General features: G+C 43.6%; 1 protein-coding gene across 2 annotated transcripts in view; it reads left to right on the top strand.

Moving 5' to 3' along the window:
• The window catches only part of LSP1 (lymphocyte specific protein 1), a 78,173-nt gene that overhangs the window by 45,757 nt on the left and 11,982 nt on the right, over positions 1 to 20,434 (top strand). For both annotated transcript variants that reach the window (XM_079987422.1, XM_079987423.1), the window contains exons 2-10: positions 3,312 to 3,464; positions 9,211 to 9,393; positions 12,678 to 12,999; positions 13,677 to 13,790; positions 14,305 to 14,348; positions 17,588 to 17,669; positions 18,766 to 18,903; positions 19,623 to 19,703; positions 20,297 to 20,420. In XM_079987422.1, coding sequence (XP_079843548.1) covers positions 3,312 to 3,464; positions 9,211 to 9,393; positions 12,678 to 12,999; positions 13,677 to 13,790; positions 14,305 to 14,348; positions 17,588 to 17,669; positions 18,766 to 18,903; positions 19,623 to 19,703; positions 20,297 to 20,395 — 1,216 coding nt within the window. In that variant the 3' untranslated portion in view covers positions 20,396 to 20,420. The remainder of the gene's footprint in view (positions 1 to 3,311; positions 3,465 to 9,210; positions 9,394 to 12,677; positions 13,000 to 13,676; positions 13,791 to 14,304; positions 14,349 to 17,587; positions 17,670 to 18,765; positions 18,904 to 19,622; positions 19,704 to 20,296; positions 20,421 to 20,434) is intronic.

Raw genomic sequence — 20,434 nt, 5'->3', positions numbered from 1 at the left:
CAACTTTCTCACACACACACCTCCCCACTCCATTTGTAGCAATGGTACAGCTTGGCTCAGGAATTCTGACTAAATTACTATGTTTCTAAGAAAACATGTCAAAGTCCCTCACCATTCACAATTCTCCCTCCCTTGTGGAGACTGAATGGCGGCCCAGGCTTTTCAGCTCTTTTCTTGGCCTCTCTCCCTGTCAGAATCAGCATTTTCTGGGTGTAGTTTATTTCACTTAGTTTCAATTTACTTTGTTCTCGTTTAAATCTCAGTTTAAATCTGCCTCTAATAGCCCAAGTGGCTGAATTCACTTGTGCAGTGATGCAACAGGGATGTGAAACCCAGTCTCACCCGCCCCTTCTGTGAAATCTAGATGACATCATCTGCCAGAGCAAAAGGATAACTGATGGAATTTCCTTGCTCTGGCAAGTGAATGAGGTGATGAGAAGGCTTTCAAGTTTGTGACAGATGCGCCATGGCTGCACACGAATGCCCAGGCTCCTAGGGAGGAGATTGTGGTTGCGTTGTGCTTTACCACTCATTTTGCTGCTGTGCTACACTGAGCTAAGCCATGTTTTGACTTAGATTGTTGTCTGAACCCAGGCTTGTGATTTGTTGTTGTCAGTGGCGTAGCGTGGGTTGTCAGCACCCGGGGCAAGGCAAGTAATTTGCGCCCCCTAACCCGTGGATTTTAGCAGGGGGCAGAGAGCTGCGAGTGCGAGCGCGCCCCCCACCTAGATGTTGCGCCTGGTGCGGCCGGCCCCCCTGCACCCCCCACGCTACGCCACTGGTTGTTGTTGTTGTTTAGTCGTTTAGTCGTGTCTGTCTCTTCGTGACCCCATGGAGCAGAGCACGCCAGGCACTCCTGTCTTCCACTGCCTCCCTCAGTTTGGTCAGACTCATGTTGGTAGCTTCGAGAACACTGTCCAACCATCTCGCCCTCTGTCGTCCCCTTCTCCTTGTGCCCTCCATCTTTCCCAACATCAGCATCTTTTCCAGGGAGTCTTCTCTTCTCATGAGGTGGCCAAAGTATTGGAGCCTCAGCTTCAGGATCTGTCCTTCCAGTGAGCACTCAGGGCTGATTTCCTTCAGAATTGATAGGTTTGATCTTCTTGCAGTCCATGGAACTCTCAGGAGTCTCCTCCAGCACCATAATTCAAAAGCATCAATTCTTTGGCGACCAGCCTTCTTTATGGTCCAGCTCTCACTTCCATACATCACTACTGGGAAAACCATAGCTTTAACTAGATGGACCTTTGTTGGCAAGGTGATGTCTCTGCTTTTTATGATGCTGCCTAGGTTTGTCAATGCTTTTCTCCTAAGAAGCAGGCGTCTTTTAATTTCGTGACTGCTGTCACCATCTGCAGTGATCATGGAGCCCACAGGCTTGTGATTTAGCTTTCTCTAACTATAAACTGTAACCAATGTTTGTTCTTGGTTTACAGTTCTTGGTTTGCCCAGGAGAGCTAAAATATCAGCCCAGGTTTGTGCAACACACTAAGCCAAAACGTGGCTTATCTCAATGAGACACAGCAGCAAAATGACCAGGCAGAAGCAACATGGCTGCAGTCTCTTCCCCAGTAGCCTGCGCACTCGTGCATGTGCTCTGTGCCATGTTTGGCTTAGTGTGATGTGTGAACCAGACCATATGCTAGAATAAATTGGAGAATGAGGAAGAGTATCAAGCAGAGACTGGATACTTCTTTCCTTTTATTTGATAGGGTTCCTGCTTCCACACTAGCACTTTAAATGGTAACAGTGCTTTGTGAGATGGTTTGCATTTCTAATGAAATGCCAAAGGCTGCAGTTCATTTGGCTAAATATGTTTTACATGTTGAATGTATGCAGTCACAAGTAAGCTGCAGTGAGTTCCATGACGTGTACTCCTATCATAGGCTGCTTCCTTTATATTTAATTAAATGAATTATGCATTTACTTTAATTGTGTAGTTGATAAAGCTTTATGGTTTTGCTGTGATTCTCTTTTATGCAAGCTGCTTTGGGAGGATCTATGCTCTTGAAAAGGGGCACAAACATATCACTTAGAACAAACCAAGTAATTCGTCAAGCCGAACTACACGAAGCATACTTTAGCAGAGCACGCTATTGGTTTGGGCATGCCGTATATTTCAAAGGGATGGTGGTGAGGCCCAGCAAACTTGGCTTGTGTCCCAGGTAAAGGGAGTGCTGGTGCAAGAGTTCCATTGAAAATATTATTGGAAAGGTAACAAGGTTGACCTCCACTACGCTAGAGGTAGGAATACTTCAGCTAGCTGTGCATAGAGTTGCTAGAGTAGAAGCTACGTTAGTGGTGGGCTTCCACTACAGGTAATTTTATGATCAACACAATTTCCGTGTAGCACAGCGCCTCAGAAGCAATATAGCACACAAAGTGGCTTGTAGGGGGGTGGGGCTACTGTGCTAGGTTCATGTCAGGTATCTGCTGTTATTTACCAAGAAGGGGAGGGAAAGTTTATGCTGGGCAGATGCTCCACCAGCAGGGCTGGATTGGCTCTGCTGGTGCATTTGCACCTTACCTCACAGCTGAGACCATATAACACTGGTCTGAAAGACCTACATTGGCTCCCGGTACGTTTCTGAGCACAATTCAAAGTGTTGGTGCTGAACAGTAAAGCCCTAAACGGCCTCAGCCCAGTATACCTGAAGGAGCGTCTCCACCCCCATTGTTCAGCCTGGACACTGAGGTCCAGCTCCAAGGGCCTTCTGGCGGTTCCCTCATTGTGAAAAGTGAGGTTACAGGGAACCAGGCAGAGGGCCTTCTCGGTGGTGGAACACCCTCCCATCAGATGTCAAGGAAATAAACAACTATCTGACTTTTAGAAAACATCTGAAGGCAGCCCTGTTTAGGGAAGTTTTTAATGTTTGATGTTTTATCGTGTTTTTAATATTCTGTTGGGAGCCACCCAGAGTGGCTGGGGAAACCCAACCAGATGGGCAGGGTAGGTATGAATGAATGAATGAATGAATGAATGAATGAATAAATACCAAACTCCTTACCCCTCCCCATCCCATCCGTTTGCATTTTCTAGAAAGCTTCTTTATACTGCCTTGGACTACCTAGCTCAGTATTGTCTGCCTTGTTTGGCACTGGAGGCTCTCCAGGGCTTCAGGTGGGGTCTCTTTCTCTTTCCTGGAGATGCTGGGGACTGAAGCTTTGGCCAGCAGAGCAGATGCTCTTCCACTGAGCTATGACAGTTGAGGATCTGTGCCGCTCATGGTGGTTTGGGCTTTGTATTTTCTCCATGCCACATAGCAACATACCTCTGCTTCACCTGACTTCACTTTCTCTGTGATCGATAGGCTGACGGTGCAATGGAGTGTGGAGGACGAGGAGGAAGCAGCCAGAGAGCGGCGCCGAAGGGAGCGTGAGAGACAGCTGAGGTCCCAGGCAGAAGAAGGCCTGGCCACCACCAGCACTTCTTCCGAGAGTGGGGTGGCAGCGCAAGAAAGCCGGTGAGAAGCGACTGAGCATAAAATGACACACACACACACACACACACACCTTATTCCAGTCCACTGTTAAAACACAAAATAAAATCTCACAGTTGTCAGCTGCTTGATGAAGAATTCTCCAGAACTAAACAGTATGTCCTCAAATAGAAGTTAATTCAATAAAAGTGACAAGGAATTGCTTTATTTGTGATGCATTTATGTATGTATATATAGTTTTGCTTTGTTTTTATTTCATTTTAAGGAAATATTATTTATAGTTGTATTATTTTGTGCAATAAAACAATACAGTGGTACCTCAGGTTACATACGCTTCAGGTTACAGACTCCGCTAACCCAGAAATAGTACCTCGGGTTAAGAACTTTGCTTCAGGACGAGAACAGAAATTGCGTAGTGGCAGCGCGGCGGCAACGGGAGGCCCCATTAGCTAAAGTGGTACCTCAGGTTAAGAACAGACCTCCGGAATGAATTAAGTACTTAACCCGAGGTACCACTGTATAACATTTTTCAACCAACCAATATGGTTACAATAATACTGAGGAAAACATGATTATTATCCGGCTTGGTACGCCAGCACTGTGTGCAAGCCAAATGAATCAGCTCCCATGTGGTTGGCTGCAATCTCATTATTTCACAGAGAACAATAATTTCCTCTAGTGTTTGAGGTGTCAGTAATTGGGCTCTCCTCCTTTAATCCCCACAAGAACCCTGCGAGGTAGGTAGGTTAGGTTGAGAGGTGGCAACTGGCCTGAGGTCACCCAGTGAGGATTATGAGAAGAAGCCCCATGTTTTCCTCCCTTGTAAGGCAGGGGGAATTCAGCTGGTAGGAGAGGGAAGGTGAATCATTCTCTTGCTTGCCAGTTTTCCCCTGCAAATGTTTTCCCAAGCCATCTATAATATTTTCTCTCTCTCCCGGTCAGGCTCCAAAACTGAAAGTGTAAATGGGATGAAAATGGGATTTTTTTTGTGGGGGAGTGGGAGCAATTGCTGGAGAAAATGGGGTGGCTCAGTAATGGCTAAGCATCTATCCCTGCAACTTCCCTCCTCTCTCTCTCTCTCTCTCTCTCTCTCTCTCTCACACACACACACACACACACACACACACTGTTCTCTCAGCAGATGCAGGGTTGGGACCATGTGTTTGCTAGGGAAATGCCCCATTAGAAAGTGACCCCTTTGTAGTGTTGCATCTGAAGACTGGATATTGGAGGAGAAGTTATTACAAAGAGAAACTATGCTTCTAGTTATTTTTCTATAAAAGAAAGGTTTTCATTTTCACTTAAAAAATAGTTGACTTGATGGCTTCATGCCGCTCCCCACCCATTTCTCAGCCTTTTCTGCAGCTGTTGATCTGGCTGCAAAGGTCAACATATGAATACTGTCTTTCTCTTAAGTAAATTCAGCTCACACTTATGGTGACTCATCCTCTTCTTGTACCTTGTTGCACCAATCCCTCATTTCCAGGAAGGAAGGGGGCTTCTTGCAGCCACTTTCAACAAACAGCTGTGATAACTTCCCTGTAGGTCCAGATTATGCTTGTTGGACATCCTTTATTGTGTCCCTTACTCCAGAGCATCAGAACCTCACAGAATGTATTGGGCACCTCTCCACCTTCAGTTGAGTATGATGAGTATACAGGACTGAGGGTGGGGGAATGGCAATGGCCAATGCCATCAACACCATGCCATGCTTGGCTTTCAGAGGCATCCAGCTGGTGACTGTAAGGAGAAACAGACTAGGGTGGAATCTTAGATTCTTACTTCAGTACACTAGAATTATCCATGCAGCCTCAACCAAAAGACCAAGTCCAGGAAATACAGTATTTTGTGAGCTCATTTGGAAATTGGACCAATGATAGTCTCTCTTCAACACAGTATTTTACCAACTCAAGCTCCCATTTTACTTTTCCTAGCTTTTTACAGTGATCTGAGTTGTGCAATATTTCACACAGTGGATTCAAGTTGTCATCATTCCTGTAACGCTCGCAGACTTGCTACTATAACAGTATTGTCTCTTTCCTCAAATCTGTTTTCCAATTCATTGAGTGCAATGGTCAAGAACAATGTCATCAAGCCTTCTGAGCTCTAGTTCTCTTTCATTCCTTCCTTCAAAACTGACACCCTCACTGTCAATAAAACTGTCAGAAAACTTTTATGTGAGCTTACAAAGAGGTTTTGATGATGCTTTGTGGTCAGCAGTTTCCATGCTTTCCTCGGCTGCTTCCATAGTGTTACTGAAAACAATATCCTTTTGCATTTCTTGCAACTGCTTTGTAGCACAATAAGTTTCAATGTTGCCTCAATATCCAGAGTCTTCTGCTATAACAGGGATGTTATAAGTTTAAGATATCCCAGTTATTTTAGCATAATTTCAGTAAGAAGGGAGGGCAGATAGACGACTAATCTAATTGAGCAATTCAATAGCTCCAGTTTTTAGATGACCAATTCTTTCACAAGGGAAAGATGCACTGATGCATTTGTGTGTGGAAAAAAATAATTATTTATCTGAATGTATAATCATAAATGAATCCGAATGTCCAGTCCATTGTTGAACCAACAGGCATTTAAAAAAGCTACTTTTACAAATCTGAGCAACACACCCATTCTTAAGAAAAATACATACAACTGTTTACATAAGTCAAAATATTCCTTTATCTAAGGTAGAACCTCAGTTACGTGCACTATTGCCAAATGGAGTTGGTGATTTAAAGCAATGAAGAAACAAAATGTTTCAGTCAAGTTCTTTTGAGATCAAAGCTTGAACACCACCAGATGTGCATTTCGAGACAGATGCTTCGTCATGCGACTGAGAATTAGTTTGTCAAAATCTGACTGTAAGCCAGCTAATGTGGACAAAATTTCAGATGTTATACTTCAGTATTTTGTGAATGAAGTTCTAAAAAAACAACACAACTGTCTTTCTATCGGCTTCATGATATAGCAGAGCAATTGCCACATCTACAATGCCTTGTTTCGGCAGGTCCAAATAACAGCAGGGTCACTCTTATATGTCAAGCGGTATATAAATAGTCTTCATAAATAAAAGTAAAATGTACGTAGAAGGAAATGTACAGTGGTACCTCGGTTTATGAACTTAATCTGTTCTGGAAGTCTGTTCTTAAACCAAAGCCATTCTTATTTATATTTTTTAATTTTTTTTTAGTAATTATTTTTAAATTTTATTTTTTTATTATTCCCTAATGAGGCCTCCCACTGCCGGTGCCCTTCCACCATTTGGCTTCCATTTGTAGACCGAGGTAAAGTTCGCTAACCAGAACACTACTTCCGGTTTTGCAGAGCTCTTATACCGAATAGTTCGTAAACAGGGCTGTTCTTAAACTGAGGTACCACGGTACATAGAAAAATAGCATGTCTGAAATGGTTATCAGGTAGGGCTAACTGATCTCCAGAAACATTTACTGATTCTCTGCTGATTCTCCTTTCCCTTTTCTCTGTCATGTCAAATGTACAATATACGATATATATTTTGTGATCAATGTTGCAACTTGCGAGTGTGTGCTGCTTAAACATTCTACGATATCCAGTTCGGGAACCTCAGGAGGACTTGGCATCGTGGGACAGGAAGAGCAGCATCTCAACTACGGAATCATTTTGCATTTCCATAACTGTTTCGAATCAAACCGGCACTGTGAATGCTTTAAATTGCGCCTGTCTGCTGTTGGTAGATCTTTCATTCTAAAAGCAGTCAGGCTCAGGCAGTGAAGGAAGCCTGTGAAAAACAAAAACAGTGTAAGAGGTTCTAAGCAACTCTCTCACATCCCTGTTTACTTATTTTCCTTTTGGTTAACTCTGGCCTAGGAGTTTGTGCATCTTTGTATTAAATTGCAGCCGCTGTATTCGATCATAGCTTTGGAATGCAGTCTGTATACTCCGAAGGCCAAATGACGGACTCTTGCCAGTTGGGTATAAGTGCTCCTTTCCCTCTCTTCCTTTATTAATGGATGGAAGAGATTATTTTCTCTTCCTTAACAATCCTTAACATTAAAAGCATAAGAGACACCTAAAGTTCAGTTCCCCACCCTCAAGTCTCTCCCCCCAAAAAAAGAATGTAGGATGCTTTATATTGTTTCAGACTGTATTCTTAGTGTGAATTACCTCAATACTTATTGCTGGTGGTGCAGTAGGACGTTTGTCTGCCAGCTAATTAGGAATCACTTGGATAAAATGTTGGAATATATTTTAAGGACAACTTTCTGCACTTTGAAGCCAACAAGAAACTCTCACTGATTTTTAAAAATAATCCTTGAGTCAGATGATCTAGACTCAGTTTGCTGATAAACTATATTGTATTTGTGGAACTTCTGCCATCACATGAGTTCTCAAAAGAACAGAGCAAGATCAATTTTCTCCTGCACCAGCAAATAACTGTTGTGACCAATAAACACATAGCAACAGCCCAAGTTATATATTTCAAACTCCTACTGGTATCAATTGGAGACTTAAGCTGCAATTCTCTCTGCAGTTTCCTGAGAATAAACCCCAGTGAAGACAGTGGGGCATGCATCTAAGTAAACATGCATAGAATTGTGCTGCTTATCCCTCCCACTGAAACCAACAGGATTGATCAGAGCCTAGTTTTGACTGCACACAAACCTTATAGCCAGCAGCAAATTACAAAGCACCAAGCATAGGCAGAGTCCTATAAATTAATCTCCGTTGTGAGTTTCTATACCAAATCACATTGATGCTTTATAAGGGCTTTTGTAAACAATCAGTGAAAACATCCCCCAATTACCTTTAAACTAGGGGTTAAGCTTTTTTTAGGAGGACCCCAAAATTGTTGAGCTTTTTTTTCAAAGGAAAACCCAGAAGTTTGTGCATCTTAGACAAACCCCAAATTTGTTCTCAGTGGCAGGCGTGTGAGTCCCACCATAATTCATGGGAAGAAAGGACAGTAGCTTGGCTGCAGCAGATACTAGACCGCTATTTCATGACTTAAACAAAACCCACTGACTAAATCTGTACTGCAATATTCAGAAATAGTGCAGCATTGCTACAGATGCTTTTGTATAGATGGTTAACCCCCTCTCGTGTGTGTGTGTGTGTGTTGACATCCTGAAAAGGAGAGCGCATAGTCTTCAAAGAGCTAAAACCCAAAATTTCACAGAGTGGCATGAGCTTGAGAGTGGAATGGTTGTGTTTCTTGTCACTAATCAGGACTCCATCTGCACTATAGATTTAAAGCAGTCTCATACCACTTTAAGCAGTCGTAGCTTATCAGGGGAACTGTAATTTGTAAAGGGTGCTGAGAAAAGAGACTCCTACTCCCCTTGCAGAAAAAAAAATATTATTTATTGAATTTATATACCCTTTAAACAATCCCTCTGGAAATTGTACCTCTGTGAGGGGAATGATGGTATGAAGGCTCAGTGGCACTGCAGTTGGGGCTGAGCGGGTGTACCAGCCGAGCCAATCCAGCTCTCTTGCCTGTGCGTCCACCCAATCACAGTGTCCCCACAGCTCTGTCCAGGTAAGCGGCAGTAATTCCAGAGTCAGGAGGGTGGAGTTGCCCTAACTCAAAAGCCGCTTCTGGTTTCACTCCAGCTCCCATCAGCCTGACCATTGGCCACAGGGGCTGGGACAAAGGGGAGTTTGCAACATCTGAAGGCCCCACAGGTACAGTAGCTAAAATGAGAACAGTCAACAAAGTCAGTGACCAGAACAATGTGTGTGTTATTCTGAACTTGCCTTGTGTTAAACATCTTTCTTTCTTTCTCCCGTGTTTCAGGATTGATGGTAAGCCTTCTGGGACTATAGAATTGGAAGAGGATGAAGGCTTTAGCGATTGGTCCCAGAAACTTGAGCAGCGCAAGCAGAGATGGGCAGGGGAAGGAGTGCCGGAAGCAGAGCAAACATGCCAGGGCGACTGGAGAGAAGCCCAGCCGGTGGCACCTGTATGCTGTGAAGAAAGGTAGAGATGCTTTTTAGTTGCTCCAAAAGAAGTGACAAACTCTTACGCACAAACCAGAAGAACTGGTGTCAAACCAGAGACACCAGAAGAATTGTAACAATTCTGTGCAGGTGAACTTAAGAAGTAAGGCCCACCAATTGAATGGGGCTTACTTCTAGGTAAGGGGGTGTAGCCTGGCCACTCTCAGGACAAAACAATCTGATTTACTGCAAGCCATTTCCGTTATCAAGAAATTTTCCAGCCCAGGCAGATTTTTATTTGACATTCCTGCATTAGTTCCACTGAGTAAACACATGTATGGTGGGTTTATTGTTTGCTTTAAAAAATATATATGACTGGGGTTTGTAGGCTGTTTCAGCTGGAAGAGAGAAAATATGGAACACCTGCAGCAGGACAGTGCAAAGGAAAGGAAAGGGAGGGTGTGTCCTGAAAACCTTAATTAGGAAAACACATTTAGGTGAGATGACTCTGCTTTGCTTCCTGTTTTCCTGGAGGTTGAGGGAGAGCCATAGCTCCAGTGTAAGTAGACTCTTGATAGTGGGCCTTTTACCAGACTCTGGGTGGAATTTAGAGTGAAATCTTTCTCTTGTGTCCTTTAAAAGAGTTGCTCCAGACTCTGAAGTGTATTGTGAGGTTTCATTATATCTGTTGTAGGTCATATGTACTCTGAGAAGCTATTACTGCCTTAACATGGGAAGACTATAAATTCTTTATAAATTTCCTGGGAATTTGTTCTTTCCAACTGTTGGTTAGCTTTCCCCAGTGGATTTTAGGATAGTTAAGATTATTGGGCCTTGGGGGAGTCCACAGAAGGATATACATAGAGATCTCCTACTTGTGAGTTGAGAGTAGGCTTCATATCACAGGGAGCTTCCCAAGAGGAGAATGTCTAATGGACTTGGGTGCTATTTGGTCACAACTATGAGGTTGCTAACTCTGTAACTGACTTTTGGCATGTGCCTCTTAACACCAGCTTAATGTGCTGACCTTAAGCTGGTCGCCTCAACTCAAAAAGGATATTGTGGAGCTCGAAAAGTCCATCAATGGCTACCAGCCACAGTGACTGTTTTGCCTCCACACGCAGAGGCAGTAATACTTCTGAATGCCAGCTGCTGAAAACAAAAGGAGGGGTGAGTGCTGTTTTGCTCAGATCTTGGTTGCAGGATCTCATAGGCATCTGGATGCCTTCTGTGAGAATAGGATGCTGGACTAGATGGGTCATTGGCCTGATCCAGCAGCCTGCTATTATGTTCTTATGATGAGGCTTTTCTGTCCTTTCCAAAGCTTCACCTGATCCTTGTGTGTGAAGCTGCTGCCAGCTCTTATCTTACTTTGTTGGCAACCCTATACAAACACAATGTTGTTGGTTCTTCATTGGTTTGGGGTGGTGTTTAGGAACATGGCCCCACATTTTAACTGAATTATAAACCAGTGTGCACATTTTTATTTTCACTGCTATGGGGGTACCTTATAAGTAATGAATGCAATGCTCATCTTTATACAGCATTAATTGTCGTCCCCCACCCTGCGTGGAGATTCCCGGTACATCACAGATGCACCTGGGGCCTTCTGAATGCAAAGCAGGTGCTCTGCCACAGAGCTGTGGTCTCCCCACCCCTCAGTTAATTAAAGTAGTGACTTTGGAATTAAAGTTATCATGATTGGTGAGGAAAAGCATGGAGCAGAATGGATGCTGCCTATACGACTGCTGTGTATAAGAAACATAGTGAGAGGTGCATGCCAAGAAAAGTGTGGAAATTCAGTTGCAATTTTGCTTAGCAATTTTGCATAGCAGAAAAGCAATGAGTAGTATGCTGAGAGGCACCTGGGGTGAGCAACGCTTTATAATTGATTATTCATAAGCATAGGGCCTATAGGTAAGCCTTGGGTACTTTTTACTGCCAACAGGACTCTTTGCCTAAGGAAGAAACGATGTTTTAATGGTTTACATTTCTAGCATTTGGTTTCTGGTTAATACCTGGTTCCAAATTCACATAAATGAAGATATGGATTTACTTTGTGTTCCATGTGAAATCAAGGGAGGGGTTGCCAGAGCTACAACCAGCATTTATTGGGTTAATTTGGAATGCCTGTCCACCTTCCATGCTCATATTTTGCACTGCTTTAGTAGGAACATCTGCTCTGCCTCAGAGCCCAGCAATGGAACTGTGTAAACACAACTTCTCGTGGTGCCTACACACATTCCCATATGTTTTTGGTATGGACATTGTGGGTCAGTGGAAGGTTAAATCAACTTCAGCTTGGCATTTACATCCAGGAGAGTCATAATATAGACAAGCGCCGCCATGCAATAGTGCTTCAGTTTAGGAGATGAAGAGGAAAGAGGATTGAAGGGAAAAGATACATGATGCTGAGGTTCTGTGGGGTTTTTTCTTGAGGGATTTTGAGTGCAACTGTGACCCAGAGGTCAAGCATCCTCTCTCCCAGTACTGCTGCTGCCATCAAACTTGCAGCCTGACATTTCTCCCCTGCCACCACCGCAAAAGGCAGGATATGGATAGCAAAGCGTCACATGTCATTTCCCCCTTGTTTTTCATTGAAGGATCACAAAGCAGGGGGTATCTTTGCTCTGAGATGTATTGCACAAGTATCCTACCAGTAACTGAATAACTTCTGCTTCACCAGATTCTGGTTATTCTGAATGCCCTCATCTATTTTGCCCTGGGTTTTTCAGATATAGTAGTTCCTTGTTTTGAACAATATATCAGGAGCACCACTGGACTCGCTATCTTTACTTTTGATACAGGGCAGTTTAGAACCTGGTAGAGTTAGCCTACTCAGTCTAACCATTAGGCAGAGGGAGACAATTGCACCAGGCAGCAATTTTTGGAGACTCTCAGTGACATTGTGTTCCACTTGCATTTGGGTGTCAAGGTGGCTTGGCTAAATCTGGAATGTAGACTTCGTTAACAGAATACAAGGCTCCCATATATGTGTTGTGCTGGATGCTTCACAAAGCCTTTTCCCAGATATACTCTCCCATTCTGGCCCCTGCTTCTGGGGAGTACTAAGGAAATGCAAACAAGTGTCTCACCATATTAATGGTTATGTGGCAGCTCATTGGCACAATGTCGTATTTTGTTTTTCACATAGAAGTCAAATTGGTGGCATCATTTGAACTAGTAACTTCCTTTCCTGTGCATATTGCAGTTCTGCTCATCTTAAAGATATTAAAAGCTGGTGCTTTGCTTTTAAAAGAAAAGGAAGTTAACTGATACCTTTGTCCTTTTCTCTTATCCTTTCCTCCCATTGCCAATTTTCAGTCCTAGGTCACCAAGGCGTTCCTATGAGGAAGAAGAAGGCACTCTGATGGAAGCAGAAGCCAAGCTAGGGCAGATTCACCTGGATCAGGAGTCTCCCATCTTCATCCGGTTTGCACCTGGGCCTTCAAACTTCCTCAAGTTTTCCTCTGGTTCCATCTCACAAGATCAGCTTGAAGAAGAAGCAGAGCTGGATCAGCAGCAAAAGCTTACTGAAGATGTGGGTATAAGAGAAGAGAATCAGGATGTCAGAGAGGATGTCGAAGAGGAACCACAGCATGCTGCAGAAGAGAATCGGCATGAAGAAGAGAGAAAAATGCAAGAGGTCAGCTGTGTTCTGTCATCATATGCCTACAAATTAGTAGGCTAAAACCAAAATGGAGGCAACAGGACCACAAGGGAAATGGGCAAAATAAGGACATAAAGAAAGACAAAAATCTGCTTGGAAACTTTTGTTGGCCCTCAGTGTCTTGTAGCTGTACACACTACTGTTGTCACTGCAAGCCATGGGGATGGGATGACGTCAAATATGAAGTTCAAAATTACCTTGAGAGAATGGGAAACTCATCTGAATCTGGCAAAAATAATTTCAACAGACACAAATGCAAAGTTACGCAGTGAGGCAAACAATAAAATAAAAATGAAATTCACAGATATAGGATGGGGGAATATCTGGTTAGGTAGCAGGCCATATGCAAAGGGTCTGAGTAACGCAGTTGACTACAACTGTTGTTGAATCAGCAGCACGATGTGCCTGCAAAAAAAGTGGGGAGATAATGTAATTTTAGGCTGCAATAATAGAACTGTAATATTGATATCCTGGGAAATTCTTCACTAGTCAGAGGTCATCTGTCTGGACCACTGTGTCCAGTTCTGCACTTGGAGAAGGGAGTAGGGCAACTGGAAGAGCAGAGAAGGTAGTCAGAGGTGTGGAAAACAACTCCTAGAAGAAATGTTGCACAAGCTCTCTTTGCTAAATTGCCACCAATTCTTTCTCTTCAGGAGAAGAAAAGGAGAAGGAATGAGGAGGAAGAGGCACCAGAAAAATGGCAAAGAACTCCAAGCACTTCCAGCCAAGAGGAAGAGTCTCAGCCTCCTTCAAGCCCTACGGTAAAGGTATGCATCATAATCCTTAGGTAGGAGGACACTGGAAAACCCAGTAAACAAAGGTTGGGTCTCTTCCCCCCCAGCTCCCCCCCCCCATTTGGAGGACTATACAGTGGTACCTCGGGTTACATATGCTTCAGGTTACATACGCTTCAGGTTACAGACTCCGCTAACCCAGAAATAGTACCTTGGGTTAAGAACTTTGCTTCAGGATGAGAACAGAAATCGTGCTCCAGTGGCGCAGTGGCAGCGGGAGGCCCCATTAGCTAAAGTGGTGCTTCAGGTTAAGAACAGTTTGAGGTTAAGAACGGACCTCCGGAATGAATGAAGTACATAACCAGAGGTACCACCTAGAAGAGCAGAAGGGTACAGAACTGTGCAAATCAGGTGGGAGAAAGGCAGTCGTTACACTTTTTTCTTCTCTTTTCCCAGCCTTAGCTTGGCATTTTGGGGTGGAAGCAGGAAGGTTGTATCTATCTTCTAGACCACTGACTAAGCTGATGTGTTGTCGTTTTTTATTTAGATCGTTGAAAGAACTGAATCCCTGAACCGCTCCATACAGAAAAGGTAACTTCCATCTGAGGACTGAATATTCTTAAGTTATGCAATGTTGATGCTGCGCTTCACTGGGTTAAAGGCAACTATGCTGAAAGTAATAATAATAGTAATTTATTATTTATACCCCGCCCATCTGGCTGGGTTTCCCCAGCCACTCTGGGCAGCTCCCAACAGAATATTAAAAACACAATAAAACATCAAACATTAAATACTTCCCCAAACAGGGTTGCCTGTTTTACTTACTTCCCATGTTACATGCTGCCTTTAAGAGCCAAGTCATCCCCACGTAGCTTCTATAAATAGTAAAATAAAAATATGAAAACAGCCTAATTATATTTGCAAAATTAAACAGCAGTTTAAAATGATATAAAACCCAAGCCATTAAAAGTAGATTGAAATAAGTACAACAAATTGAGGTCCCTTTAAAAGCTAATAAATATGGGGATGGTGGGGCAATAGTCTATATTATTAATATCTGTAGATCAAACTTCCCAGGCATATTGGGCCACCACTGAAAAAGCCTCATCAGAAGTGCCCACAAATCTAATTAATCTAATTAATCTTGGCCTGCATGCAGGATCTCTTAGGGTGATCTTAAGGCCTAGGCAGGTTCAAGTGGGTGCTGTGGGGTCCTTCACAACGCCTGGCCCCAAACCATCTATTCTTCTTGATACTGAGGGCAAAGAATTGGGCTGTGTATCTCTTTCTTGGGCATAACACTTAAAACTTGCTCAGACTTGTGCTTCTTTATTCAGACAAAGAAGTGAAACTTGGTTAGATATTTAGCCAAAAACACTGGCCACAAACCAGGATGTGCAACTAAAGTTTGTGCTAGACAAGGTTAAATACTGGGATAGTTCACATATCACATTAAGCTAAATCATGTGCAGGTTCCTAGGGCAGAGATTGTGGCCACTTTGCTCTTGCTTGGTAGTTCTGCTCCTGTACTGAGCAGGTTAGTCTGGGTCATTCTGACCCAGAATAACCACAGGCTGTAACCAAGATTTGTCCTATCGCTTATGGCTTGTCTGTGAGATCTATACTACAAGGAGAATCAAAACCATTCAGGAGGAGCAGAACAGCCTTGATCTCCTCTCTAGGAACCCACACATTCTTACTAAAGCAGAGTTTGGCTTGGTATGACGTGTGAGCCAGGCCACTATTTACCATGAACAAACCATGGTTAAACTTTGGTTCAGGCAATCTCCCCAGTCTTTCTGCTTGCACAATGACAAGCAGGCATTGCTGGTGTCTCCTTTATACAAGTCCTCTGCAGGGGCAGAGCTTATTAAGCAAGCTAAACCATGGTTTCCTTGAATTCTCAGGATCTTAACCCAGGGTTACTGCAACATATCATGGTTAAGTATTTTCTTCAATTAGTTCTTATTGTATTCCAAAAATCACTGGCAAGTAGGAAGATGGCGCTATGAACATGTTGGGCTGGATTAGCTTTGAAATGCCCAGGTTTGCAAGAAATCCTCTTTCCATTGGTCTTTTTTTTTTTAATAATATTTATTAAAAATTTTCCAGAATAAAAAGGAAAGATAGCAAGAAAGAAAGAAAAAACAAATATGATTTACACTTGGTTTCAGTGGCATCTTTCCTGGACTCCCCCCCCCCTCTTGTATTCCATTTCCCTTAAATTGATTCCACAGATTCTTACCCCAAATTTTAAAACCTTATTTGTAATTTTAAATAACCCATTTATTCCAAATTAATTTATCTTATTTATCTTAATGAACCATTTCTCCTTATATTTTATATAATTCCCTAAGATCGATCCCATTTCCCTTCCACGAATTCCCCTATTTTCAAACAACAAACATGAAAAAAGAAAAGAAAGAAATAATATATAATTTTACAGCCTTTGGATTCCAAATCTCCCCCCCCCCATTCCCCGGTTCCAATCCCCAAAGTTCATCCATTGTCTACTGCCAGCCTGGTGTATCCACGTCTATATCTCAACTCCACTTTGCCATCTTTTGATAGCTTTTAATTTCAGAAAGTCCAATCTCGAAAAAACTCTCAGAAAAAGTCATTCTTCCATCCAGACCTCTATGTTTAAGAGTCTAACTTAAATTCTCTTTCTTGGTCCTTTTAAAGTCTGGATGTTCCAAATACTCCGGCTTCAAATTTGGTCCAGCTCTTATTCCTCAGGTTGCTTTTTCCTGTTCTGCTGCAGAAACCTTCTAATTCAGAAACTTCTTGTTCTCCACAGAGGCTTTTGTTATTCAGGAACATAACTTGCGTCAAGTCCCTTCCTTTCTTCAATAGATAAATCCATTGTCTCCTTTAGTATAGAAACCTCTGTAGACAAAATAATGCTTCGTTTTTGCAGCTTTCCCAAGAGATAACAGATCCTGCTCAAATTCATAGTATTTTTCCACTTGCTGCTACTGTTGCAATGTCCCAGCCTCCCTCTAGAGGGAATATGGTAACTTAATTTCTTTCAAAATCAGACCCAAAAGTCAAATAACTTGTTGCCTTTATTTCCAATAATTTATGTCCAAATTGTAACAAATCTAACCAGCAAAGCCATCGTAACAAAGTTCTCTTTTATTTTCCTGCTTTGACAGCTACTTTAACAGCTGTCAAAGTTTCTGTGTCTCTTCACCAGTCTCTCATAGCGGATCGTTCCCGGTTCCCGGGGGGGTTGCATTTTAGTTCCCACAAATCAGTCTTCTCCTCCAGCACAATTATTATAATTTCCCTTCGTGAAGCTAAAATTTTTTTTCAGGTAAACAAGTTCATCTCTCGATCTTAGTTGTCAAATCCTTGTGTTGAGCCATCTACAACAGGGGGGGGGGGCGGACTTCTTTTTTGCACTCCCCCCGCTCGCTCCAAATTGAAAGATCAAATTTCCCTTTTAAGTCCAATCAATTTACTCACGGGTTGTTCCTTTTAGTCCAAATCCGAAATTTTCAAAGAAGTCATTGCTCTCCGCCGAATGGCATGCGGCTTCGCTGGGCAGGGGAAGCATTGGACTCACAGCACCACCCCCCCCGTCACCCGCTCCGCAGCCTTTAAAAAGGCTCCTTCGCGGGTTGGGGGGGCGCAAACGGTGTCCGCCGAGTCACCAAGTCCATGGGCATCTCCGCCCATGGTTTTTGAGGGTCCCCGCGTTGCCGGCACGGCAGGACCCGACCCCTACCCAGCCGACTCCCTCCGGAGCTCGGAGGGAGTCCGCCATTCGGCGATGGCGCCGACCCGGAAGTCTTTCCCATTGGTCTTTTTTGTTCTCCTTCCAGTAACAGTGTGAAGAAGACACAGCCACCTCTTCCAGTTTCAAAGATTGATGACAAACTTGAGCAGTACACTCATGCCATTGAGGTAAGGTGAAACTCCTTGACTCTGTGAATGAAGTTGTCCAAAACTTTGCTGAGGGTGCAGGCTGGTTTCCTTCCACTCCTGATTTAGGGAATGTGTTAATTGCTTTGAAGAACCTGCCTTGATTGGCTCTAAATGGATGGCAAGCTGGTTAGGTACTTCTGCTGTTGCACATAATAGGATTCAGATTCTGGCATGTCTCTGCAGATGTCATGTTTTCTGTGGCAAGCAAAGTCCTATGTGTGATGCTGTGCATGTCCTACCAGCTTGGTGTAGGTTAGGAATCAGCATGTGAAGGTGCCTCCTCTGACCTCCTATCCAGTTATCACATGTGTGGGTTGCGGCTGACTTCTGTTGGGCCTAATGAGATGCTTTCTTGTTACAATGTTCTGTTGCACCTCTACTGTAGGATGGGAAACCTGTAGTGCATGAGATGATGTAGAATTACATCAACCCTCCTGCAGCCAAGCTGGTGCCAGATGTATTGCTCTGCTTTCCATTGGACCCCAAAATCTGAGCAGCCCAGGACCTCCATACATACTGCTCAGCCTTGCACCCTGGGGAGGTTAATTTGGTACTACTAATGTAGCAGTTTGACTTCACCCCTGGTGGTGCACTCCAATGTCCTTTGTGACAGACATCATCAACCCCTAACCATTGGCCGTGGAGAGTGAGTCTGCCTATTCCTGTCCTGCTGGCTACAGATTTTCCACCCTTGTTTTACCAGCTATGGCATAGTTTGGCTGGCTGGTTTGGGTGTGTGTTTTCATTATGGGAGTCTCTGAAATGAAGGCAGTGTCTGCACTAGAGGTGTTTAGGAGCTGCCCTGCACCCTGCCTGCCTGTCCTACCATCAGCAGGAGCACTGTTGGCACAAAGTGGTTGTGCATTGCAATTCCTGTCTTTGAGAGGAACACATCCACCTTCCATTAGAGCTTACTTAAGCAGGAGCATCACTGTGATGCAGATTCTGCCTCATGTAGGTACCTGGAGATGAGAGTCAATTGGATGTGTTTAGAAAGAGCCTGATACACGATTGTAAAAGAGGTGAATTGGTTCAGAGTAAGAAGCTCTTTCAAATTTACGTATGTCCCTTCCAGACGTCCATCAAGTCTCCGAAGCCAGTGCGTCAGCTTTCCATTGACCTGCCTTCCACTAGTGCTGCAGTGGCCAGCACGAAAAGCCTCTGGGAGACAGGGGAAGTGGCTCAAACCTCTGTGAAGACAACCCCCTGTAAGGTAGGGCTTCCATTGTGCTTTGTGTTTAAAGAGCCTACTGTTGAAAAAGGTTGATGCTGTTATAGAAAAAATGAAAATGCACCTTGTTGCAGGAAGCATTTACATGGACATGATTTAATGTGCAAAAATGCACTCAATCAAATGGGGTCAGAATACAGGGCTCCCATACTGATACATTGCATAAAAGTTCTGTCGTTCTAGTGAAGCCTCTTGCATGGAGGTGCCTGTGGTAAATGTTGACATACAGGCTCCCAGTATGCTTCTGAGCACAATTCAAAGTGCTGGTGCTGACCTTCAAAGCCCTAAATGGCTTTGGCCCAGTGTACCTGAAGAAGCGTCTCCACCCCCATTGTTCAGCATGGACAGAAGTCCAGCTCTGAGGGCCTTCTAGCTGTTCCCTCACTGCAAGAAGTGAATTTATGGGGAACCAGGCAGAGGTCCTTCTCGGTAGTGGTGTCCGCCCTGTGGAATGCCCTCCTGTCAGATGTGAAACCAGTAAGCAACTACACAACTTTAAGAAGACATCTGAAGGCATCCCTGTATCAGGAAATGTTTAATGTTTGACATTTGCTGTGTTTTTATTATGCTGGAAGCTGCCCAGAATGTCTGGGGCAACCCAGTCAGATGGGTGGGGTATAAATAAAAGCACCATCATCGTCATCAAATGAGCTGGAAGAAAAGCAGCTCAAAATCCTACCCTGTGTCCATGCTTTTTCTAGGACATTGTGGCTGGAGACATTGTGAATAAGAGAAGCCTGTGGGAGCAAAAAGAGAGCCCAAGGACAGATGAAAATGTCAAGGTGAGAGATCCACTTGTTTTTGGAGATACTCAGGGTTTAAACTGGTGAAGAGAATCTTGGGGGCAACCTGGAGCCTGTGTGGCTGCTCCTTTGGAAAGGCATTGCTTATTCATATGGTGCTATACTAACTGTTGTGTGGAATTTGCTTTTAACATTGCTTCTTGCAAATTGTGGGAAAGCAGTGCCTCAGCAGCATGAAAGGGCTCTAGTGGGGAAGCATTCTGGAATAATCACCTATAAATGGAAACGTGTATGGCGTCTTTAACGCCTTTGGGTCACTAACAGTTCAAGTGCTCTTTCAGGGCTCTTACTTAACACTCTTTTTTGACATGAGCTCATCTGTGGCAGGATGACCATCTGTGTACAGTTTCACTTCTCCTATACCTTGCTTTGTTACAATAAAAATCCCCATACTCCCTCCTCGGGTGTAAAAGGAGAAGTGCAATAACTGGATCAGAGTCAGACCACTTTGAAAATACTGAAAGTTGGATAAGCACGCAAAACACTTGGAAAGCAGGAAAGCAGGTGGTGTGGGAAGAGGAGTAAGTACTTTAGCCTCTGAAGCTTCTTCCATTTCCTCCCCTCACGTTTAGCTTCCTCAGAAGCTTCCTGGCAAGAAGTACAAGTATGTGGCAACAGGGCACGGCCAATACAAAAAGGTCTTGATAGAAGATGGGGCAACCGAAAAATAGCCTGCTTTGGCACCAAAACACACAGGTAGGTACAATGGG

This window comes from Podarcis cretensis, assembly GCF_951804945.1.
Source record: "Podarcis cretensis genome assembly, chromosome: 1".
Classification (NCBI taxonomy): domain Eukaryota; kingdom Metazoa; phylum Chordata; class Lepidosauria; order Squamata; family Lacertidae; genus Podarcis; species Podarcis cretensis.
Note: the sequence above shows the minus strand (reverse complement) of the source record. Positions and strands in the feature narration are given on the sequence as shown.